The 24963-nt window shown below is 45.4% G+C and overlaps 2 protein-coding genes across 3 annotated transcripts; both read left to right on the forward strand.

The window, feature by feature from the left end:
- The first annotated feature begins 572 nt into the window (after nt 1-572).
- On the forward strand, nt 573-14163 carry grsm (granny smith). Its single transcript, XM_001358478.5, has 6 exons — nt 573-779; nt 1708-2720; nt 2785-2941; nt 6427-6603; nt 13712-13822; nt 13890-14163. The coding sequence occupies exons 1-6, from the start codon at nt 714-716 to the stop codon at nt 14019-14021; spliced, it is 1656 nt and encodes a 551-aa protein (XP_001358515.3). The 5' UTR covers nt 573-713; the 3' UTR covers nt 14022-14163.
- A 6593-nt stretch (nt 14164-20756) lies between these two features.
- Or67a (Odorant receptor 67a) lies at nt 20757-22382 on the forward strand. Of its 2 annotated transcripts, XM_002137332.3 has the most exons (4): nt 20757-21614; nt 21675-21876; nt 21934-22089; nt 22152-22382. In XM_002137332.3, the coding sequence occupies exons 1-4, from the start codon at nt 20758-20760 to the stop codon at nt 22203-22205; spliced, it is 1269 nt and encodes a 422-aa protein (XP_002137368.2). In that variant the 5' UTR covers nt 20757; the 3' UTR covers nt 22206-22382. The 2 variants fall into 2 exon arrangements, with proteins under 2 accessions (XP_002137368.2, XP_033241709.1); XM_033385818.1 differs by having other exon boundaries at nt 20757-21876.
- The last annotated feature ends 2581 nt before the right edge of the window (nt 22383-24963 follow it).

A 24963-nucleotide genomic window follows, 5' to 3' on the forward strand; every position in this document is an offset into this window, starting at 1 on the left:
CAATCCACCAATGTAGAAATCGTGTAGAAATGCCACTTAGTGCCATGTCCCAGGCCACATCGAGTACAAATTCGTGATCAGCATCGAATTCCTGATCGTATGCCATCAAAATCTCAATTTTTTATAATGGCGGAAAGAAGGTGATTTCAAAAAGAGATAACGGAGGTTTTCACACTGGCGCTTCCATGGGGCTTATATGACAAATACACATTTCCCCTTCAGGTGTCGCTTTTGGTAACTACATGAAAATGTAGTTAATATGCAGAAAACTGTAGTTAGCGCGTAGTTATCATGTACAGGCAATAATTTAGTGGAAATTGTTTTTGACCGTCGTTGCTTAAACCTTATTTTATAAACTATCCAATAATGATGAGGGCTTAAAATTATTCAGTCATATAGGAAAGTAATTCGTCAATCGGATAAAATTACGAGTCCAGAGTTGCGGGTCCTAGCTACCTCGTATTAATCAACCGAATATCAAAAACGAGGAATAAAATGGAGTGTCCATAAAAATAACTCGTCAGTATTTTTACTGTATATTTTGAAATTTGTGACGTATTTTTCGGTATATAACGTAGAGTCAGTCACACTGATTTCGAACTGAAGTGCACTGCCAATTTGAACTAAAACAAAATTTTTGGAATCAAATAGCGCTGCAAGTGCAAAATTTCAGAGCAGCATTATCGTGCGATCTACTACCAAAGTTCCCGTTAATGCGCTTGCTGCACAGCGGCCAGGCCCTACGCAGATTCTACAGCCACAGAAGCCGCATCGGAAAGGTGAGTGCTTAAAAACAAGTGCGAAACGGGTTGGAATTCCGAAAAGAGGTTGAAATTCTGATTGAAATTGATCAGTCCACCAGGTTAGTAATGGCCACCCAATGATAGCCGAAAACGCACCAAGTCGCTTGGTGACGCTGCGCAAAAATTTTTTTTGGCGAACAAAAGCGATGCTAAAAATAACCCGCAAAATATTTGCATAAACAGCGCGACGCAACCCAATGGACAAACAAGATAATATTCTTGTGGAGAAGAACCGCGCGGTCGAGCAGCGTTGCAATTTCCCGCCCCACTGCCCCGCGAGATGGGACCACCCGCGTAGCGGTCAACGACCCACTTGTTGGTCCCGTTACGCTTGCTCAAGGTCACTTGCTTCTTAGGCGATACTCTCTTGGCAATAATCTCATGAAACAATCTCCAAAAGAGTACGTAAATGCAGTCGTAAATGTGTGCAGTCCATTAAGTACAGTATGCTTCACAAAGAGTGAACAATCTGCTGCTCCCACAATATCGAAGGGTGTCACACTTTCAGCTGGGGAAGAAGATTACTGCAATCTATAAAAAAATAATAGTAAATAATATATAAATCGTAAAAGAACGTGTGGAACTATTGTAGCCATTCGCTGGAGGGAGCCTGAACTGTGAATTTTGTTCGTTTACAACACCTTTAATAGCCTGTGACGACATTCTTTTTAGCTTGTTAATACGCATCTCTGTCAGTAGGCATTCGCGAGTGATTTATGGGTGGACAGCATCAATTGAGTTTGTTGCCTGGGCAAAGTCGTCGACTGATAACGATGTGGGGCACTTTGCAGTGTGGTAAATCAGAGATTAACTCTGATTAGATACGAACGTGCGGCTTATCGCCTCTCGTCTTTACGCATAGCCCAACAGAATTTAACGCATTCCCACTCTGCTGCTCTTTCAGATGGCCACGGACATCAGAATTAAAGCCTCGCTCAGCGCCAGCGATCCGCAGGCGCACCCGGTGCTGATCATTGGACAGCTGCGCCACCTGAATCTCCTGAAGTTTGACGATCTGGCCAGCAAGCTCAGCCCGCGGGTGACCGAGGAGACCTTCCTAAATGCCATTGCCTGCCTCCATCCAGCGCCCACGGACAAGGTGTCGCTGTATCTGGATGTAGCCACAGTGGCGTCACTCCCATTGAAGGCGTCGCGACACAATACCGCCTCGCGCGCCCATGCCATTACGCGTCTCGTAAAGAACCATGTGCTGAACGTGAGCGAGGAGAGCGTGGTGCTGGTCTGCGAGCGCGAGAACATCTTTGCCAGCGCCTGTGCCGTGGTGCGGGCCTTCCCGCTGTACTCCCGCAAGACGGGAAACGGCGCCCAGGCCAAGTCCCCCACTGGGGGCTCTGGGGACGGAGACAACAGTCGCAACGTGGTCAACGTGGAGTTCGTTGTGATCGACAAGGACGGCGGCATTGAGAGTGATCCGCTCACCGCAGATGAGGTCAAGTGCCTGAACGAGACTGCCCGTGGCATCCGTCTTACGGCCCGCATAGTGGACATGCCCTGCAACGAGATGAACGTCGATCACTTTGTCCAGGCCATCGAGGAGATAGCCCAGGAGCTGTCGCTGAAGCCGCAGATCATTCGCGGCGAGGAGCTGCGGGAGCGCGGCTTCGGGGGCATCTACGGTGTGGGCAAGGCAGCCGCCGTCCCGCCCGCACTCGTTGTGCTCTCCCACCAGCCGAAAGGCGCCCAGGAGACCATTGCTCTGGTGGGGAAGGGCATCGTCTACGACACTGGCGGCCTCAGCATCAAAGGCAAGACCGCCATGCCGGGCATGAAGCGTGACTGCGGCGGTGCTGCCGCCATTCTCGGTGCCTTCTACGCGGCGGTCAAGTGCGGATTCAAAGACAATCTGCATGCGGTCTTCTGCCTGGCCGAAAACTCTGTGGGACCAAACGCCACGCGGTACTTATTTATCCAAGGTCTACCCTTTGGATTGGATCTAACTAATTGTTTCCGTTTCTTGCAGTCCCGATGATATTCACACTCTGTATTCCGGCCGCACAGTCGAGATCAACAACACGGACGCCGAGGGCCGCCTGGTGCTGGCCGATGGCGTTTGCTTTGCCAACAAGGATCTGAAGGCCAACATTATCCTCGATATGGCCACACTGACAGGAGCTCAGGTGAGCATTGCCTTTTTCTTTTGTGATATGCATAGATTCAATTGTGCAGGCAGGTGGAAGGGACTTTCTTATACGTCTTTTGTGTCTGTTTATTTCCCCTTAAGAGCGCTTGGTTTTAAGCAACTAAGAACTATGGCTTTTGGCAGTAGAGCAGTGGTCTGTGCTACACCCAAATAGCTGTGAAATTTCTCAAGATAAATCTTTTCAAGGTGAAATTTAGTCGAAATTCTAGCCTCATTCAGAGAATGGGCCTATTAAAGGCATTCAGCTCTGTCAATATCTATTAAGTGCATGTATTTGGTCAATCGATTGAACAAAGTGAGAGTTCTTAATATTATATTTTTGTATATTAATATAATTTTGTGTGGTAATTTACTCGTATACGCGGAGTGGAGCATGATATCTTGCATGCACTTACTAAATTTAGTCGAGAGTATGCCAAAACTTATTCGGAATGTAGTAAGAGCTGAGGCCAAATATTTTAAAAAAATTATTAAAGTATAATGATTTGAAACGTGCAAAAGTGGATACCTGGACTTTTTTTGAAAAAGATAAAATCTCTTTGAATTGAAATTATTGTTTTTTTTTCTTTCTGACTAAACTAAAGAATCTCTGTTAAAAAAATCACAAGGATTGATTCTTTTTTAATGATTTTACAGGCGTTTAAAGTAAAAAGTTATAAACCTGTATCCACATGTGCTGGCCACTACATTTATATCGTGGTATTAATTGGTCTCTTTTAAAAATATATTTTTTTCGTGCTGGGTTATAGATAAAATATAATATTTGATGCAGAACTTTGGCTAATACCGTACAAAAATTAGTTTTTTTTTTAATGAGACAAGTCGAGATTTTTAGTTGTTTGTATGGTGTAGTGCAAATAGCAGAGCCACGACTACAGCTATCTACATTTCTAGAAGTAAACACTATTCAAAACAGGACAAAACAGCATACTTTCGTTGTCAGCATTTTTATCTGGCACATAAATATGTACATACTCGTCTGTGCTACGAAAAGAATACTCTTTTATGGGTATTAAAATTCAAATGAAATGCGGATAGAAACAGAAAGACATCTGAGTATCAAGTTTAGTGTAGTCGAGACCCTCGGTCGTTTTACTAACTAATTTATTAAGAAATGAGCTGCCGAAATGATTCAGATTTCGATCAAATTCAAAGAAAGATATGATTTTAGTTCATATTCCACTACAAAGCTTTTATTTGCCTTTGATATTCTATGAATATCTTGCACTAGCCCTCGTAGATTAATTTTTCCATAATTCCAAAACTGTTTTATGGGGTATAGTAATTCTCTCGAATTCGAAGCCAACAAATTATTTTGCTAGTATCCAAAGTGGTTCCCGTTTCGAGATCCACCCACCTGGTCTTGGCTACATGTTTGTGTACCTCCGTTGCCTTCTTATGCGAGAATTTATGCCACGCTTTATAAAAGTCACGAGGTTAATTGGAAAAATAAATTGCAAATTTGGTTTTTTCGCCGGCAACTTGGAGGAATAGCAGCAACAGTATTCCCATAACCACAACAACAGCAAGAGATTCGATTGTGGGTTTTGTTGTAGCTGCCAGGCTGGGTGGGGAAAGCAGGGAATGGGTGGTGCTTGCTGTGGCAGGGACTGGGACTGGGGCTGGGACTGGGGCTGGGAGTGGGAGTGGACCTTGGACTGGGTGGTGTTCGTTTTCGATTGCAGCGAGAGCAGGAACTGAGTAGCTGCTGCGATGGCGCACAATTACCATAAATCTTGACTGCAATTTGCTTAAAATATGATGCCAATTTACGTTATTTGTGGTTCGATGGGAAATAAATCGAAGCTGGTCACGGGCTGTAGTAGTGGCAGTGGCAGTGGCAGTGGCGGCAGCAGCAAGGACATGGATGCGTGGCACCCAAAGGCTTTGGCCAGCCATAGAAGGGTGCATTGTTTCGGGAAGGAATTCCTTGGAGCCTTTAAATACCTCGAAATGCCGCACAGCCTAAAACCAGGACCAACACTTCAGGCAACACCTCTTCTTCCGCAGCCACACCCTCTACACAGCCACCCTGGAAGTTTTCCACATTTTGCTATTTTGTTTAGAATTCCGTTTTGGCGCTTGTTGTGCTTAATTTCATTACACACACACACACACACACACACTGGCAAACTCCCAGACAGGACGCAATAATATTAATTGCCAGCATTGGGGCAACTGCCACTGCCACTGCCATATAAGCGGGAGCAACAACAGTGCAGTGGCAGCAGCAACGAGCAGACAGCAGCCAACACTTGGTGTACCCTGTCGGGGCGTGTTACACAATTGGCCCTCTGTTTGTATCGCCCTGAAGGAAGGAAGACATCTGAACGGATCTCTAGCTAATCAGTACCATACTTCCGTAGTTGTGATAGATTTATGCCTTTCATTGGCAGGAATTAGGATTAGGATTCTTATCAATCAGAATTGTTTGTTCGAAAAGTTATGGCCCTAATATATGGCATAATATGTTATATACCTGCTATGCAGATAGCTCTTTAAGACAAATCGGAACGATCGGTCACAAGTTACATTTAGTTTTAAAGCCATTGCAATAATATTGGCTTAAACCTCTGCCAAGTTCTGTCAGAATCGCAATGATCCAATGTATAGACCATGTCCTAAATCCCATAGCTATGAGAATTAAAAAGGTGCGTCGTTACATCTAGTGATCGCTTTCGGTCCGAAGAATCCAATAACAAAACACAAACAAAGCGCACAAGTAGACTCCTGTACCAAGGCGCGAGATCTTTGCTAGTCATGCACACGACATGTAATCTCCTGTATTCTTTTTATAAGCATTCGCTTGTGGCGACCCCGCCGGCCTTGTCTCTCAGATATTTCACCATAGCTTAGGGTATCAAAACTTCGGACTGCTGGAGTTGGTGTTTGTGAATTTTTGCGCTTTTACATTTTATGTTCCTGCTGCTGGTTACACCTTTTGCTGTTGTTTTCGGCTGTGTGCTGCTGCATCTGATGTTGCTCCTGTTGTTGCTGCCTCCATTTGTCCAGCTGCAGTTTAACACGCGCCACGGAGTCCTTGCCCCCGTCCTGGCTGCTGTTTGGGTGTTGCTTGTGCTAAATAACCTTGCACCTTTTTATTGCTGGTCGCGTCGGAAGCTCGCAATTTTCGTTGCTGCTTCCTGCACCCTCTCGGCACGCTCCACTCCCTTCCGCTCCCTTCCGCTCCCTTCCGCTCCCTTGCGCTCCCCTCGGCTCCTCTTAGTTCCTCGCCAACCTTTTTACATTGTTAGTTGCTATACAGTTTTATTGCTGGCATTTTGTTGATTGTTGCTTGTTTTCTATCAAACCCTCCCTGGGGCTATCGCTATCAGGGGACTGCCGCTTGCACGGGGTAGGGGGGCGGGGGCCTGTGACTTTTAAATGTATCTCTCAGCCATGCCATTGAATATTTCATTTGCCATTTCTCACATTTTCAGTATTCTTTCGATTGCTTTTCAGGGCGTAGCAACAGGCAAATACCATGGCGCCATATTGACAAACTCGGAGACATGGGAGGCCAAGTCGTTGCAGGCTGGACGCAAATCCGGCGATTTATTGGCGCCCATAATTTATTGCCCCGAATTGCATTTCTCCGAATTCGCATCGGCCATTGCTGATATGAAAAACTCTGTGGCGGTAAGTACAAACTCTTTACCCTGCTTTCAAGAAAAAAAAGGGGAAATACCAACAGAATATCGAAAATCATCCAACATACCAAACACGAACCGATAAGATCGATCCATAGAAATGGAATTTTGAATTTAAAGACAAGGTGGCACGGAGTTCTATTACCATATTACCATTCCCGTAATTAATACTTATTATTATTATTTTAGCTCCAATTTCCCCCTATCATTAGCCTAATATCTATGTTTCCTGAATGTACGCCACAGGTTGTGGCGCGTCATGCAGCAGCGCCCTTCGGTCGGTTGCGTTCTGCCAGGAATCTGCGCTTAAAAAGCTTCGGCCTGGTGTCGCTTGTACTCCCACTTATAGAGCCCTACAATTAAGGACTCCAAGTTGTATTCTCATCTACAGCATTCAACCGATTTTCAAGCTCCAATTCTTAAGTATTTTTGTTTTTATTTAGAAATTAACGGACAAACGATAGATACACTTTAACTTTGGCTTTAGTTTTCTTTTAATTCCGGAAATCCCTTAATCAAAATCGAATTATTTCCCCTAAACTAAACTATTTTCTTCTCACTTCTCCAAGTCATTGGCTCGTCCTTTTTCTTCATCACTTTGGCGGCAGAGGGAATCCTGCCAGAGGGAGAACCAGAGGCGGAGCCGGCGCCAGAGTGAATCCCCAAAGTAGCTTAATTTATGCATTATCGAAGACACCCGTGTGGAACTTTCCCGGCCTCTAGATTCGATTCTCTGCCAGAGAGTGACTTTGAAAAAGTTTTAATCAAGTTCCGGTGTAACTTTATTCATTTGTTTTCAATTCATTTTCCCTAGGAAAGAATCCTTGTAGTCGATTCTTTTTTTTTTGTGTTTTTTTTTCGCTCAAGAGATATTTTACACACATTTTTAATTAACTTTATCGCTTGCACTCGAATGTTGTTCTTTTGTCTTCACTCGACCGCACCGAACCGCACCGCACCATTGCGGAAAAATGATGAACGTCATGTTTGGTTTAAAGATTGATTAGTATTACTCTGATTTATGCCACAGACCTCATACCACATACCACACACACACACACATGCACCAAATCTCCCCTATGCCCCGGCCGCATGTATCAAAAACTTTGGCGTTCCATCTATGCCAGTAGCCACTTTCGCAGCCATTAGAGGAGGCACAGCAGGCGAGGATGGGCTGGCGAGGAGCAATAAACCCATCCCAGCGGAGCTGCACTGGTGCCGGCTCAAGCCCTCGGGCCCCGAGCCAAGCCACAACAGCAAACCAAATCGAGTTACCTTATTGTACGTCGAAAACGCTTCGGATCAATGGTCATTCATCATTGTCACGCCGTGAGCGGGTGGACAGGACGGGTCCGGATGCGGGTGTGGGTACGGGTCCGGACTGGTGCGTAAATGCCAGCCAGGTCAAGTGGCGTGGCAATTTTGGCTACCTGCCAATCGTTCACTCCCTCCCCCCGTCCCACTCTTTCTCCCTCTGGTTCTAACTTTGGCTCTGGCCCTCAGTCGAGCTTTTGGAAGTGCCTGCATGTGCACTGGGAAAAATTCGCACAGACGATATCCGATAAAAAATTGAAAGAACTGCGAACATTCCCATTCGAGACTGCGTTCCAGGCTCGGTCCCAAGAATTCAGCAACAACATACATGGCTTGTGCCTGAAATTGAAAAAGCTTGCCCACCGCTAGCTTTAATCTAAATCTGTAAAATCTTTGAACATTTTGGAATTGAATCAGCTTGAATCAAAGAACGGTGAGTTCTCAACACGAGCTTTAGGTCGATGGGAAAATACCAGCCTGAATCCAAATTGTGGGGTTTATTTTATAAACTATCAAGATGTTTAATAATGTGGTCTAGTACTTCTGTTTGGACTGCAATCTAACATCTATAGATGCATCTCTTTAGGGATCTATCTTTTATTTCTCCCAGTGATGGCTGTTTGATTTTCGACCAGCTCTCTTTCACCTCTTTTTCCCTTTGGGGCGCCCGCTTGTTTGTGTCTCCTGTGGAAAAAATACGAATCAAGTCAAAATATCACACCATTGCAGGTTTGCCATGCCACACACAACATGCCCCATGCTGCTGCATCTTTCCCTGCCCCCTGCCCCCTGCCTATGCTCATCCCTGTCGCAGTTGATGTGACAGCGCCGCGCACTTTGTCAATGGGTGTCTGTGATAAAGTGTTTTAAATTCCAAATGCATTCAACGCTAAATGCAAAAAAGGTGAAATACCTGCCAACCCATCTGGAGGGTTGGTGCAACTCTTTTTTTTTTTGTCTGCTTGGCGGCTGGATTTGACGCAAATTCCCAGGCGCTGCGTTTAAATTACATGAGCTAGCATTTTTTTGTGCCCTTTGTCTTTGGCAACCCCGCTTCCCCCGGCTGGCCACTAAATGGTGGGATTATGAGTGTTGTTAGCGGCCGACTTTGGCTTTGGCTGGGGCCGGGCCCGGGACCTATTTTGGCAAGCTCTCTCGCCACAGAAGGTGGCTCAGGTGGAGGCTGTCTATCCATCTGGCCTTTAAATAACTGATTACAACTCACTGGCCACTGCCAGTTTTGGCAAGCCATTGGCATCCTTTGTGCCACATAGTCGCTTTTGTGGTGGGATGATGCCACGGCAGTCGATTGATAATTAGATAAATATTTGGCACAAACCCATAAATCCATGGGGTGTCGTTGTTGAATGAGACTATTTGCATTTGTATGGAATAATCGAATCAATAGTCTAAATATTCGTTAATTTTAAATCAAATTAATTATGAATATGCTGCTTAAAAGGCTGATTTCATTACTATTAATAATTTAGAGCAGTCGGAAGGCCTTTTGAATTTTGAGTGGCGAATACCTCGGCTTGTCATGCACACGACATGTACTTCGTTTAAGCGTTGGCGGGTCCGATCCCCGGTTCCAGTCTTGAGTCGAATAACAATATTCCTCGTTATGCACACGACATGTATAATTTACATACGTTGTTTTCTATTGGCATTTGTTTAACGAGTGTCAGTAACTTTTGAGTAGTGTATGGAAATAATTAAGATATTGTGAATACGTGCACCAGTAGCTCTCCTTGCTGATTCCTTGCAAGGATTCTCTGTGTTGTGGTTCCTTGAATGCAATACAATATTGTGCCGTCTGTGTGTGGCAGCTGCAGAAGGCAGTAAATGAATTTATTGAAATTTAAAGAATTTAAGAATTTAAAGGTAAAAAGTTTGAAAGGCTCCAAATCGCTCCATTTAAAAGAAATTGCAGTAAATGCTTTCTCAATGGACAGAATCTGCATGGTCGATGGTCTCCAAGTGCGGCACCAAAATTCCTATTAAATTACGATATTCTTCGAATTACTTTGACGTAGCCTTTAACCTTTTGGGTGTCGAGTTCGAGCATTATAAATTTCTTGGCATTTTCGGGGCGCGTTTCAGGAACGAATTCCCTCTTCCAAGCCACTAAGCACCAGGCAAACAGAAAGTAAGCAAAATAAAATAAAAATATCATCCCAAATTTCGGAAACTTTATGACCGCGACTGGCCGACCTAGACGCCATCCAGCAGCCTCCCCAATCCATGGTTTCCATGGGTGGCTTCCTCTACCTAAATCAGAAGATTTTTTTCTTCCTCTGTCTGGGGCAGCCTTCTGCTAAGCATCAGCGGGCGGAGTGGAGTGACTTTTTTCGGGATGAAAGACTGCTATAAGTAAAACATAAGCAACACGGCGGCAGAACAATAAAATTTGCTTAAACATTTCCAATTGTTTCTCAATTTTCTCGGGCGATGGCGGGACGGAATCTTAGTCGAAAGACGCCTCGCCATTTTATGACTGGGAAATTTTCCCATTGTTGGTAATTGATTTTTATGTTAAATCGTAAAATGTTCTGCCAGCATTGGGGATGGGCATGAATTTTAGATAGAGCCCATCCAGCCATAGCCATACGATCTTGTGGCAGCAACGTGTTGCAGTCTGTGTCGCGGCGGTGTCTTTACTTTGGCGTCAGCCCACGCGACCCATGCTGCGTATGCGTAATTGTTTTTTGTTTGGCTTTGTTTTACACTTTTATTGAGCGTCGACATTTTAAATTCAATTGCAGGGCGACTTTTTACGTGGTTTAATGAATTAAATTGAACTTTTTATGCGGCAAAAGTTTTTTACGGCACGACCTCCAGGCGCCAAAGGCGAGTAAACGACGGGGAATACCCGTCGGTGCGATGCTGTTGTTATTGTTGCGGTTATGCTTAGCCGGAGTTAAGTTTTTGATTAAAGTACGGGTACTGTACGGTAAAGCCTGCGAGTGCATAAATAATGACCCGGCTTAGTGGTTTAAATATGGATGCCACGGGAGGGCTGAGAATTCTGCCAGTGGGTGTGGCAAGTCACGTAATTTTCGGAATGCCGCCATTTTCGCGGCCTTCGCGGAAATCTTTCCGCTTGTTATGCTCCGGTTTCCGCTCAACTTTAGCCCCGACAAAAAGCTGAAGCGGTCTCCTCTCCATCTCCCAACGAATGTTTCTAATATTTTCCAGTACTTTTTCCCTCTTTTCCTCCCTCCGTCTGGGATGATAAGTTTTTTAAAGTGCAGCGCGTCGCGGCGAAAATTGAATAAAAATTGTTGCCGCCTTCAGCGGCAGAGCATCGATTCCCGAGTCTGGCAGGGCAAATCCCTTTGACTGCTGCCGGCTGCTCGATGCTCGCTTATTGAATGAATGTGTAATTGATACTTCACTGGCAGAGGAGACTGACTGCTCCTGCCTCGGGGCTCGGGCCCGGGAGTGAGTCGCGTGGCAAGCAGCTCTACGCCTGTCAGTGGTGTAATCTTTTGTCAGCCTCCCGCCCCCTGGATGTGTCTCTTTGCACATGGCATGTATCGCAGATTGAATATCAGAGACCGCAGCTTAAGTGCGAAACAATGACGCTGCGCGCCGGCTAATTTAACATCAAGTTAATCGCAAATGAATCGCCAATTGCGGATACGGGATGCGGCATGTGGCATGTGGCATGCTGGATGCGAATCGGGATGGTGTCGCATCGACCTGGTTACCGTCAAAGCCGACACTTGCATGTCCGTCATCTGCGGAACGGGACTGGCGATGGTTCGGTTTTGCTGGATACCGACTGTGGCAGACTGTGTGCTGCCACTGGACTGTGTGGGTCACGTTCTAAAGCGCAATTAGTCGACGGCCCATTGTCAAACTGAAGGACAGGGGAGTGACTGTGTGCGTGGCAGATCCTATCTGTTTGTGCGTACGCCCAGCCTGGTCCTCGGTTGTTTACCAAAGACCAAGCGAGATATGGGGAGAGGGAGAGACAATCAATGGCGGGCCTAATGCAATCAATGTTAATGACATTATGTTGACAAATGTTTGCTATTATTGATGGAAGCACGCTGGGGCTCCGGCCATGGCTTCGGCCTGAATCCGGATCTGGCTGACTTGGCCGGTGCTTGTTTGTGTGTGTGTGTGCGTTCCGGCCTGGGGATTGCACAACTGTTAAACATTTAATTAGAGCCACAGATACTTTGAGATTGGAAGGCCCTCGATTTTTGGTGGGTTTGCTCTCTTCCTAATTGATGGGGAGGGATGGACGTAACGAAAGTGGTTATGAAATATGGATACTTCAAGATATCGTCTTTATTGGTGCCCAAAGTCAGAGACTGTAAGATCCTCTTTGGACTCTGACAGCATCAATCTGGTCTCAGCACTTCCGCTCGTCATCGACTGATTTAGCAGGATGCAAGTTTCGGGAAGACACACATGCTCTGGGCGAAATGGAGTGCTCGTATCGGGAATGGCGACTGCCGCAAGTTTCATAACAAAATCTTGTTATTAGCTGCAAAACCGCCAAAAGCAGTGGCAGCATCAGCATCGCAGGAAGAAGCTTTTTGAACAACTGCAAGAAAAACAAACGTCAAGTGTGGTGCTGCCCTTCTTCTGGTTGGATCTTTTCTGCCTGACGCCATCTTGGCTCTGTTGCTTCAATGGACTTTTGACTTCCGCTTCACAACGGACGATGTTTGCACGTCCTCCTCCCTGCGTAAAGTGTGTGTGTGTGTGTGTGTGAATTTCATCTTGAGGAGCAACAGAACGCGCGTTGTCATGTAATTTTCACTGCACGGCATCCCCAGCTGTCCGCTCGTCCTGTCCGCTCTAGTCTGTTGCTGTCGCTGCTGTTGGTGTTGCTGCTTCTGCTGGTGAAGTCTGCCAGTTAACTCCTTTTTTTGGCCAACTGTCAGCAGGCAGCAGGCAGCAGGCAGCATGCAGCAGGGTGCTCGCCTGTGCGCCAGTGTGTGCGTTGGTCCCTCCTTTATTTGGCTGGTCGTTGCTGCTCGTGTGTGTGTGTGTGTGTACTTTATGTTTGGCATTTAAGCGCTGCAATTTCCGCTCAAGTTAGTCGAGCGACTGCTTCCGCCACGCAGCTGCCAGTGCATGGCATATAATTTAGGCATTAGCACACCCAAACATGCCACAAGCGAGGTGTGATCCAGCAGAACCCGGCCCGAAAGCCATGTGGGTGGCTAGAGGTAGAGACCCTCATTAAAAGCAGGAGGGCCCAAAGGCCTCAATAAGATGATCTTCCCAAGAATTTCTCAGTGCAAGCCTAAAGCCCAGAAGGAATGCCTAGCCATGGACTGGCTTGTCTCACCTTCCGATACTGGCATCGTAGTGGTCCTTTGAATGAAATAATCCATTTAGCTTAAGGAAGGAATGCCTAAAGCACTTGAGAAATGCCAACAACTGAAAGAGACTAATTTCCTTTGTGCCGTGTACAATTTCATTTGCAGAATGCCATTTTTTCTGCCCTTCCTCTGACTTATCCTTTTTTGTAGCTTATACTTTGGTTTTCTGCCTTCAGTCTGGTGTTTACAAAAAAAAAAAGAAGAAAGGAAAAACGAATACAAGAAAATCCTGCCTTGTTCTCGAACTTCCCTCGAACATACATCCGTCTCTATAAATATATTTCCTTGTTGCGTCGCACCACAGGACGCTTTTTTAATAAAGCGACGCCAAGTTTTGCTTGTTGCATGCCACACAGCAAACACAAACACACACATACACGAGAAAATATATCAGTATGTCTTCATGTTTCACTCTGATTTCCTTTCCGCTTCCAGGATCGACAGAATGCGCAATCCTCGTGTGCCGGCATCTTTGTGGCCGCCCATCTGGGCTTCGACTACCACGGCGTTTGGATGCACGTCGACATGGCCACGCCCGTCCATTGCGTAAGTGATCTGCCTGTACATCCATTATGTCTAAGCATATTTATATTTTCAAACTTTTTGATTACAGGGGGAACGTGCCACTGGCTACGGCGTCGCTCTCCTGCTGACGCTCTTCGGCAGCCACACGCACTCGGCGCTGCTGCAGTCGATAGCCCCCACCGAGGAGGAGCCGCCCTCCAAGCGGCTGTGCCGCGATTAGCCCAGCATCAGCCCATGAGCCTCACCCATTAGCCTTCCCACACACTTTTTTCCATGTGTCAATCGCTCCAGAAGCAATTTATTTAGCCAAAAGGCCTTGAAAGAAAACTGATTTTAACAATAAATGAAGAGTTTTGAAGAGATTAAACAGTTTTTAAAAATATGCATTCAGTTTTATATGCGATGCTGCATTTTTGATACATACATTGTCGTAGGTCGTAGACTAAGAATGTAGTCAGTTTCAGGAACTTTTTGGTGTCCAATCTACATGTAAATTATGTTTAAAGAAACTCGTATAGGGCTCCCATTTATTGCAGCTGTATGTAGAGACAGTGGGAGAGACTATACCCTCTGCTTCAGTTAATTATGTGAAAATATTTAGAACCACAGTTCCTAAAGTTTGTTCATTGAAAGGCGATGTTTTTAAAGTGAAAGCCTGGTGAATGTAGAGGAAAAGTAGTCGAATTTTGGTAATAGCTCCCTCTAGCCAAGTCATATTTATTGCTATGAGACCTGATTAGCTGAATCCATTCGGTACGGGGGCTAGATTCGAAAGCTTTTCTTAGAGTACTTTATTTTGTAGCTAATCCAATTTGCAGTTTCCTAGTTAAGCACGCCCGGACAGACACGCCCATATTCACGTGTACCATAGTGCCAGGTTTGCCATTGTCTCTCATGTCATCCTTTGGCTGTTCAATTAGGCGACACTCTGTGTCTCAGGCTGCTGTGAAGCTGCTGCTACGGGTTCTCTGACGCTGCTCCTGACGCTTAAGTGGATTCATCAGCATCACCATCATCATCATCATCATCAGGGTGATCATTGTCAGCACACCAGTCGTCCCCTTTGCTGCCACTGCAATTGTGTCGCCAGCTACAATTCCCGGCGACAATACAAATTAAATTGCAACATCATTGTGCCACGTCGTCGCCGTCTTTGTTGCCTACTTTCAAGTCGCGCGCGCGTTTGTCAGCTGTCAGGCACGGGCTGGGGCAGGGGCTGGGACAGGGGCTGGGGCACGAGTGAGAGTGCCACGCCCTCTTTCTCGCACACCCACACCCTCGACTAATGCCAATGCCATGCACTTTTATTTGCTGAATTACATTCCTCTCTCAGCTGTCGCTTTCCCTTTCCCTTTCCCAGGGACCCAGGACCCTTCTTCTGCTCCAATTTGCCTTCATTTTTATTTTCTTTGTTATTCCATTTGCTTTTGGGGGCAGGGCGCTCCTAGTGCTCTTTGCTCTTTTATTGTTTAATTAGCTTGAAATGCGTTTATTTTCATTTTCAAGTGCTGTAAACAGCGCATCAGGTGAGCCACCAGGGACTGTCGGAGACTGTCGGGGAGTATGTGCAGGTGATTCGTTAAACCCTGAAATGTAGCGCAAGTGATGCTCCCCTCCTCAATGCCCATTCCTGCCACGTTCAGAGATCGCATGGACGAAAAGGGGGGCGAAAGCTAAATGTGTGTGTTTCCCTGCGTCTGTATCCGCTTCCACCCAGGCTGGCATCCCCTTGCACCTGTATCGAATGGCGGCGAGTGTTGCAAGATGTTGCAAGTGCAGCTAACATTCCAAAGTGGATTTGTTGGGAAATTGAAATGTGTTTGCTTTGCCCTGGTTTGCGAAGCTATGTCTAGGGTTATCTCTGGTGTGGATCAGACCTACTCGTGTGTCATGAAGTGCCACAAAGTGGCGATTGAGGAGAGCTTGAGGCAAAAGGCTGAGTAAGATTTGGATAAAAGTATATTGTGAGACATTCTGGGTTAGATTTCCATACCTTTCCATTACATTCAATTGGGCAACAGAAAGTCATAACTTTGAGTGGCTTTTTCGGCTGTGATAATTATCCGATCGTCTTGAAGTAAATCTTTTCATCATTGGAAAATACACACCTATACTCTTATCTGCAAAGCTCTGGCCAATGCCCACCATTTGATTACCATTTAATTTATTTCCGGAACAAGTATTATTGATGGCGGCTTTGAAATATTCTCCATGATTAAATTAGTAAACTAATCCTAACAGAGCTGCCCGCTAAGCAGCTGAGATTATGTGCGATTTGCAGCTGATTTTTTATGAATTTCAAATCCCCCATAAATGGTATTTGACATATGCAACCGCTACGCCGACATCAGACAAACAGTTGGCGTTTATACTCTTTAAAAGTACCCCAACAGGGCATTCTGTATATAAAGACATTGTGCTCAAATTTGGAATAATAAAACAGAACTACGTGTTACAAAATCTATAGTCTACCGATTCGCTAAAATACAGAAAACAAATAGTTAGGAAATGTACAAAAATCTATTCACAAACTACCCTTTTCGTAGATAAATCCGAGTAGTAGGTATCACGTCGTCGAGAGTCGTACGCGTTCTGACTTGCTGTTTGCGCATTTAGCCAATTTATTAGTTTTGATTTACCGTCCACACCTGTTGTCCCCTGCCGCAGATGAACAACATCAAATGTGCATTCCGATAATTCCTTTCATTTTGGCCAAATACGAGAGGAGCAGAGGCCGCGGCTGGGACTGGGACTGTGACTGAAGGACGGGAAACAGCAAACATTCGTGAAATTGGATTGTTGACGGCATACATATCACTCATGCGACGCGTTGGCGGCAAGGGATAGACCTCGACTCACGACCCCATCGAGATTGAACCCTAAACGGCTTACAAACAGAGCCGAACCGCTCAGGCCAGCAGCTTCTGGCCATTGGCCATAAATATCTTCGCACTGAGACTTGGCCACCAGGTCCTTGGTCCGTCGTCCATTGTCCATTGTCCATCGCCGTCTCCCTTTGCAGCAGTTGACTTTTGTCGCATTGGCGCTTGGCCCCAGTGGCACGGACTGGGAGAGCACTTGCTGGGTTTTTTACGGTCTCGAACGGTCCCACAACTCAATTTGAGGCCAGCAGCCCACTGTCCGAGTCCACAGTGCGTGCCCCAGTGGCGGCCGTAGCAAGACGGCACAAAAAAACAAAAGCAAAAGAAATATTAGAATTTGTTGCTGTGTGGCCAGTGCCGGCGTCGGGCAGCTCTTGTGGCAGCTCTCATTGTTTTCCCGAGCGTTCCTCTTGGTGTTGCTCCAGTGGTTGAGGCTGCCGCACGACAGTTTAACCCCAGCACAGCGTTTAAGCTGCACAAGTTCCGAGCAAATCCCGCACAGATACATAATTCTTTTCCGCACCTCAAGTGACAGAGATCTCGGCTTAGTCCGTGCCGTGCCGTGCCGTTGCCATCTTAATGTTTAATTTTTATGCCCGCTCCAGGATTATGCAGAGTCGGAGATTTGCCTAATTCCCAGTGCTCGATATGAAAGATAGATAATAATTTCAGCAGTGCCTAGAAAAAGACACAGATACAGATAGCAGAGAGCAAATAAATAATAGAAAGCGAGCGGAGCAGCATAACAAATTGTCAATTTATAAAGTGAAAGTTTGAGCCGGCTAATGGATGCCAAAAGTTTAATAAATAATAAATTAACAGAATACTTTGTGGCTAGGCCCTGGCCAAAGACCAAAACAAAATATGGCAACGCAATGAACGGAAAAGAAATGAAGGAGTGGAAAAGTGAGGAAATGCGAAGAAAAGCCATAACAGTCGCTGTCTCGGCGGAGCAATAGCTGTCATAAAAAACAGCAGAATACGTGAAAAGGCGCAAACAAAAATGGCAGCAATCGGCGGCAGCAAACCGCAGAGCAGGTGGCAAGGAGTTGAGCTTGGGTGGGGGGTTGGGGCGCCGGGGCTGGCCGCAGGGCAATAGCTTAAAATTAGCTATAAGCAAAATTACTGTAAAATGGTTTAAATGAGTGTAAGGCCAGAATATAATAAGCCCAAAAGCAGCGCCGAGTGGTCCGAAACAAAAGAGGAGTGCAGGAGCGTCCTTGTGGGTGGGCTCTGCACCTCCCAAGGGGCATGCTGTTAAATGAAGAATAAAGCAGAAAATACAACTAAATCAAATATGAGAGGCGAGCTAGTGTCGAGCATTTTGATACCCTTGCAGGGTCTGATCTCTACCACACAAGAAAGACAAGGGATGTATGGCATACACCGACCTAGTATCTGCTAGATCGACAATGATTGATCTTGACTGTGTTGTAAGCTGAAACTTGTTCAAATTAGTCTAATTACTTTTGTACAGTTACGATCCTAGCGCAAAGCTGATCATCAAAGGGTCTCCCTTACAAACATCTCGAAAATACTCGCCTCCTTGCACACTCTGCAAGGGTATAAAAAACGGCTGCCTGTCTTTGTGTTTTTGTGTCTGATGGCAAACATATTTTATGAGTTTTATTGTTGTTGCTTTTGGTCCTGCCGGTTTCACCCAACCACCTCCTGCTGCTGCTGCCGCTGCTACTTCTGCGGCGTCTCTCGGCGCGGCTGATAATAAAACTTGGCCGCTGGAAGGCACCGAAACCCGCTGGGAGCATAATCGAGCCTTTTACATTGGCCCTGGGTGATTGCATGTGTGCGAGTGTGGGTGCCCGTCCCCCGTCTGCCTGTCTGTCTTTCTGTAACTCTGTCTATATGAAAAAAAGGATACATACTCGTACGTGTATGTCAAAGCAAAGCTAAAGCATTGCAACGAATTTAACACACACTTTCAGATCTAATTGATTATTTATATAAGTTTATGGTTAAATGAGAACAATGAACATTTTATGTACCATTTTGTGGTAGTTATGTGTGGGTCCATAGCTAAATTTCGAATAGAAAGGTCCTAAAAAAGGTTTCGGTGAGACTGCCAAGACATTATATTTCTCCTTGTACTCCTATTGCTGGCTTGTTTAAGAAGATGAGTAATCATACAGTCTATACGCTTCATCGATCTAAAGAGTCCGCTCGAAAAATACTACCTACCAGAGATATCTCTTTATAGCTATTATTTATCATATTTTCGTATGTGAAAGGGCATGACAAAGTGTGCTTTTAACAGTAAGAGACTTACAAGGGCGGATGAGGAGCATGTATCGCATCCTTTATATTGGCTCACGTTGTGTTGTCTTCGTAGCCATTTTCCTGCGCTTGTTTCAACGAAATTGAAAATGCAACGGGGGTACCCGAGACTGGAGGCTGGAAGCTGGAGGATGCTGGAAAGTTGGGAGACGTAACTGCGACGAAGTCGGGAAGCCACTCCATGGGCGGCTGCACCTTAAATACCGGAGGAAACTTCGACATGCCTCATTAAGGATACACATTCGGAAATTGTTGAGCTGGCAATCGGCAACATAAAATAATAAGGATGATAATAAAATAATGCTGCAGCTAACAATATTTAAAACTTTTTCACCCCAAGACTCATCTTTTTTCCCAGTCGTAAGCCAGATAATACAAGTATCATCCAGTTATGCTGATGTTTAATATACTTTTTGTATACACGTTTTTGGCTGCACTCTCGTGTGCCGTAGGGCGTTGAAAAAAGAACCTGCAAAAGGATTGACAACAGCAGGAGCATATTTAAATTGCTTTTGGGTACCTAATAAAAAGGCAGTAATCAAGGGGGACGCAGCCAGGACTGGAGCGAAACTTTAGCTTCACAAAGTCACAAACTTGGACATGTTGAGCAAAAAACAAAAAATAAAGTCAAGTAAAATAAAATGAAGAGGAACGGAGAGAGGAACGGGAGAGGAGAAATATGCCACTAGGATATGCATGAGCAGCAGCTTATGCACAGCATAGCTCATGAGTCTTGCATGTCGCTGTGCAGTTGATAGTTTCTTTCCTCATGGAGACGGCACTGGACCCAAGACTCAGGACCCAGGACCCTTTACTCAGGACCCAGAACCTGGAGCCGTCTTGCACTTATCCAAGTGCACAAAGCAACTAAGCAAAACACTCGTTGCAGCCAACTTAAGGCTAATTTAAGTGACTGAATCTGTATCTATGTATCTGAATGGAGTATCTCTGGGAGAGCACGAGTATGTGCATTGTGCGTGTCTCTCGCTCTCCATGGACCATCTCCGACTCTTACCTGCCCAAAGTGTCCCGGTTAAGCTCCTCTTCTGCCTCTTCTGCCTTTGCTGTGCTGCTGTTCTGCCATCATCAATGAAAATGCTCGTAAATTATGCAAGCCTAGGAAAATAAGCTGCACTCAAGTGCGTTGCCTGCCGACGGCTGCCGTTTGCCGGGTGCCTGGTGCCTGGTGCTGACTGCCGACGCCATGCATCCCCACTTCTTGGCATCACCTTCAGCCTCTTAGCCGAGCATCTTTTCTCTCGCTGCACTTTGAGTCAGTTTCACAGGGCGTATGCGTGATATTAAATGAAATTACATAATGGCCACATGCAGCGCTGCAGCATGTAAAAGGCTCACGGAGTAGAGCCAGAGCTCTCAATGCTTAATCTTCTCTGTGATTGATTACTTCTGATCCCGGTTTTGTAATCAAACTTATCTGCACAGGAAACGATGCTCTTTTGTAGCCAGCAATTATTCATCTGGCAATAAAAACGGCATTTCAGTCTTGGACAAAATCTCGAAAGCCCGATTCTTGGCTTTATTGATCTGGACTGGGTATATCAATCGATTTTAGCTCAATTACATTGTTGTGCCAACAAAATTAACCGCAAACATTTTCCACAAGAAAGCGGGTAACCATTCATTTGAGTCGTACGAGTATGTCCTTCAGCAGGAATGGAAGGATTTTTGGAAGGAAAAACTTGCGGTTTCTGCATGGCAATCCTGACTATAAAAGACAAGGTAGCATTGGGCACCCATCAATTGTTTACTGGAATCGCAGACATGTCGGTGAAGTTTCTGAAGGAAAAGATTTTCAGTCGACGGGGAAAATCCGAGAAGCCAAAGAATGCGTACATCGTCATTGAGGACTTCATGAAGCTGCCGATTTACTTTTACCGTACGATTGGTCTGAACCCGTACGAGTTGACGGGAACCAACAATAAGCCCGGAATTGGATTTCACCTCCTGTTCCTGCTCCACATGATCAATGCGAATATGGTGCTGGCACTGGAGATATTCTTTGTTTACGTGTCCTTCAGGAACAACGAGAACTTTATCGAGTCCTGCATGGTGATGAGCTACATCGGCTTCGTGATTGTGGGCGATCTGAAGATCGGCGCCGTCCTCCTGCAGAAGCAGAAGCTGACCAATCTGGTCCGCCAAATGGAGTCCGTCTTTCCGCCTGCAAGGCAGAAGGAGCAGGAGGAGTACGACGTGCGTCGCTACCTGCGTCGCTGCCTCCGCTACACGAAGGGATTCGGCGGACTCTACATGACACTCGTCATCACCTACAATTTGTTTGCCATCTGCCAGTACTCCATTCAGAAATGGATTCTGCACTCGCCGCACGCCAAGCAGTCCGTCCCCTATGTGCCCCTGACTCCCTGGACCTGGCAGGACAACTGGAAGTTCTACCCCACGTATCTGTCCCAGTCGATGGCTGGGTACACGGCCACCTGCGGCCACATCTCCGCCGACCTCATGATCTTCGCCGTGGCCATACAGGTCATCATGCACTTTGACCGTCTGGCCAAGTCCCTGACCGAGTTTACGGTGCGAGCACAGTCCGAGGAGGATGGCGCTGAGAAGGACTTAAAGAAGTTGCAGGAACTGATCGCTTATCACAACAAGATTCTCGGGTGGGTTTCCAGATACCCTTACCAGACTGCTTTCACTCTCACTTTCACCTCCCCCCTTAGCCTCACCGACGTGATGAACGAGGTCTTCGGCTTGGCGCTGTTACTGAATTTTTTGGCATCGTCGACGCTGGTCTGCTTTGTGGGATTCCAGATATCTATCGGCATCAGTCCCGAAATGCTGGCCAAACTGATTCTAATTCTGATCTCGGCCAATTCGGAGATCTATCTAATCTGCAATTTCAGCCAGATGCTAATCGATGCTGTAGGCTATGTCTTATCGTTAGGGTTTTCTCACCTTACCTTCTCACCTTTTTCGCAGAGTGGCAGCATTTGCTATGCAGTCTATGATATGAACTGGTCGGAGGCCGATCCCAGATTCCGTAAGATGCTCATCGTACTGGCCCTTCGCGCCCAGAAGCCTGTCTGTCTCACGGCCACTGTCTTTTTGGATATCTCCATTGAGACCATGAGCATCGTAAGTTCAACCAAACGAATATCCCTTCAAATTCGTCCTAAAATCATTTCTTCGTTTGTCAGTTTCTGCGGATGTCGTATAAGTTCTTCTGTGCAATTCGTACGATGTATCAGTAAACCAAATGAATTATATAAGCATATATCAGATTTTAAGTGCACAATGTTTTTAAAGCCATTTGGTTTTAGTAGAGATTTTCGCACTATATCGCAATGCTTTTGTAGGATATGCTCTTTCATCAGAGCCATTAAAACACAAACTTTTTCTTAGCCGCCAGGAGTCTGGTCTAGCAGTTTTGAAAACAATTGATAAATAATAAATCGGATTTATGAAGTGTGTTAGTTTTCTTTGTCTATGGAGTGGTTTTTTATCTCCATATCAATTTTAAGACATCATAGATAAAAGTGAACGAGGTAGGTAATATTTTTGTATAAAATATGTAGGAAAAATCATGCTTTAAAGGTGTTTTCAAACAGATTAAACGTGTCACTCCATTTACACGTGAATTAATTCCATAAAAATTTTAAAAAGATGGCGCTGAAAGCCGTGAAAGTTTCACGAAATGTTGTGTCGTTAATGAGTTAAAAGGTTCTGTGTTTCGCAGATGGAATTATGTCAATTCAATAAATGTATTAATAAAATGCATTGTAATCCTTTTAAAGGATATGTACATATGTGTTAAAGGACATGTATCCAATTTGCTGTCTTCAGGAATCAGCATAGTGCGACTGAAAAACTAATGGGTTTGCAAACATAAGAGATTCTTTTGCATTTTCCGCTTATTAAACCGAATCCAAAGCCCCGACTCAGTCGAGAGTAGAGAGTGCACTCTCAGTAGTTCTTAAATACAAAATGACGGTAAACTTTATTAATTAGATTGATGTAGTTTTATGGTACTTTAATAAAATCAGGCAGAGCCCCCCAGAGCTCGGAGGCCGCGAATTGAGTAAGGCCAAATGAAAAGCCATGAAGAAAAGTGATTAACGTGGGGAAAAAAATGGAAAGAAAAACCAACAAGTCGTAAACATCATAAGGCGAAAGGAAACAGCCGTAGACAAAGGCAAAAAACTGAAGTTTAAATTGAAATTAAGGCGCCTTAAAGCGACGTCACAGAGAAAAAAGAAAGGAAGGAAGAAAGGCCTGGGAGCCTGGGCCTGGGCATGGGCATGGGCCTGGGTGCAGCCGGAATTCAAAGTGGAAAAAAGTCACAAAAGTACAAGTAAGAGGAAAAGTTGCACAAGGTGAAGTACCAAAGAGGCAACACCAAAATCGCACAAGCACATGCACGAACACATGCACACCCACCCACACACACACATACAGACACACGAAAAGTAGGCGTTGCACGGTCGAAAAACTTGAGCCACGTTGAACTTTGGCCTACGGAGCTTGGCCGCGTTTACCTTGGCCGTAAACTTGTCCGGCGAGTTGTTGGCAATTAGTGCACCTTTCACAACGAAGCTGTGTGTGTGTGAGTGTGTAGGTGTGTGTGGGCGTGGCCATTTAATTCATTTTCACTGGCTGGCACCAACGAACACTGTCGCTTTTGCACACAATTTCTCATTCAGAAGTGTCCGTGTGCCGCGTCCCTCCATCCCCATCGCCATCTCCATCCCTTACCCCCAACCCGCTCACAAGTTTGTAATTCTTGGCCTGTTAACAAAGTTCATAAATACTTGAGAAACTTGGTTGGTTTTTCCCTTTTCTGCCCCCCCGACAGCCCGACAGCCCATAGTCGTACGGCTGCGGCAAAGGATAAGCGAAGGATCCTGATTTTGCAACCTCGTAATTGCCATTGTAGTTGTTTCTCGCCGAATGATTCACGGGCACAGGTGAGAATCGGGCATTTCTGCAGTTCATTATCAGCTGATTGACCGAATGAATAGTCCTCCCCACTCGGGAGAGTCGTAAAGCGCTTAAACCATTTGCAGTTCGCTTTATGGCCGGCTAACTACCAATTTTAATGGCTGCCACCACCATTTTGTAAGTGCGCGGCTATAAAATTGAACCGACCATATTGAATACTTAGTTATATACGAGTATTTCTCGCAGCTCAGGGAACAATTCCTCTGCCTGCAATTGCAACTCCATCTCCACCTCCACCTCATCAGCAAAACCAGCAGCGGCAGCAGCAGAAGCAGCAACAAAAACAACATAGTTATCCTGAAACTCTTTCAATTGAATTGCGCGGAGCAGTGGCTATGGCGAAAGAGGATAGCTATAGGTGAAGCCAGCCAAGCGTTTACCAATATCAATGAGATCTCCAGAACCCCAAGCCCCGTCTGTTCCGCCCTCCGGCGAGCATTTGAAATTTTAATTATAAAATATTGCTGCCAAAGGTTCGTGCCATCCATAGCGCTAGACGGTGCTCGGTGCTCGGTGCTGGTGTGCTCGATGTGTGCTTTCAAAGCCACTGACAAGGTTACAGTACTCTACAGATAATAGCTAAGATGCTTAGATACGAAGATACGAAATATTTTTGTTTGAACTATAAGTTAATTAACGTTGACTCACAGTAATTTGGATTTCATACATCGAATATTCACACCAATAACTATATTCATACATAAGAAATTATACCAATATCATGTGTATATTATGCATTAAGAATTCCTTCAGTTAGGTATATCTTAATATACATACCCCTTTATATGATTTCTTTTAATATGAGCAAATATTCTGCAACAATCTTGTACTTATATGTATTGTGGCCTTGCCATTGTAGCCTGTAGGCACTGTACTCATGACTTCCCATACTATGTGTAATCTTGTTACCCGCTGTACGAGTATCTATGCGCCATGACAGCAGGCGGCTCGCTCGAGCTTGAGGCATTCCGTCGATGGTTCGTTATCTGGCATTCGGAATGGGGCTAGATC

Source organism: Drosophila pseudoobscura, chromosome 2 (assembly GCF_009870125.1).
Source record: "Drosophila pseudoobscura strain MV-25-SWS-2005 chromosome 2, UCI_Dpse_MV25, whole genome shotgun sequence".
In the NCBI taxonomy this organism is placed as follows: domain Eukaryota; kingdom Metazoa; phylum Arthropoda; class Insecta; order Diptera; family Drosophilidae; genus Drosophila; species Drosophila pseudoobscura.

What these genes read in the sequence shown, in the direction of transcription:
- grsm (XM_001358478.5), top strand. Translation starts at nt 714, where the DNA reads ATGCGCTTGCTGCACAGCGGCCAGGCCCTACGCAGATTCTACAGCCAC. An exon ending in GTGGGACCAAACGCCACGCG is followed by an intron (nt 2,721 to 2,784) that starts GTACTTATTTAT and finishes CGTTTCTTGCAG; the next exon opens with TCCCGATGATATTCACACTC. An exon ending in ATATGAAAAACTCTGTGGCG is followed by an intron (nt 6,604 to 13,711) that starts GTAAGTACAAAC and finishes TTCCGCTTCCAG; the next exon opens with GATCGACAGAATGCGCAATC.
- Or67a (XM_033385818.1), top strand. Translation starts at nt 20,758, where the DNA reads ATGTCGGTGAAGTTTCTGAAGGAAAAGATTTTCAGTCGACGGGGAAAA. An exon ending in GCCAGATGCTAATCGATGCT is followed by an intron (nt 21,877 to 21,933) that starts GTAGGCTATGTC and finishes CCTTTTTCGCAG; the next exon opens with AGTGGCAGCATTTGCTATGC. An exon ending in CCATTGAGACCATGAGCATC is followed by an intron (nt 22,090 to 22,151) that starts GTAAGTTCAACC and finishes TTCGTTTGTCAG; the next exon opens with TTTCTGCGGATGTCGTATAA.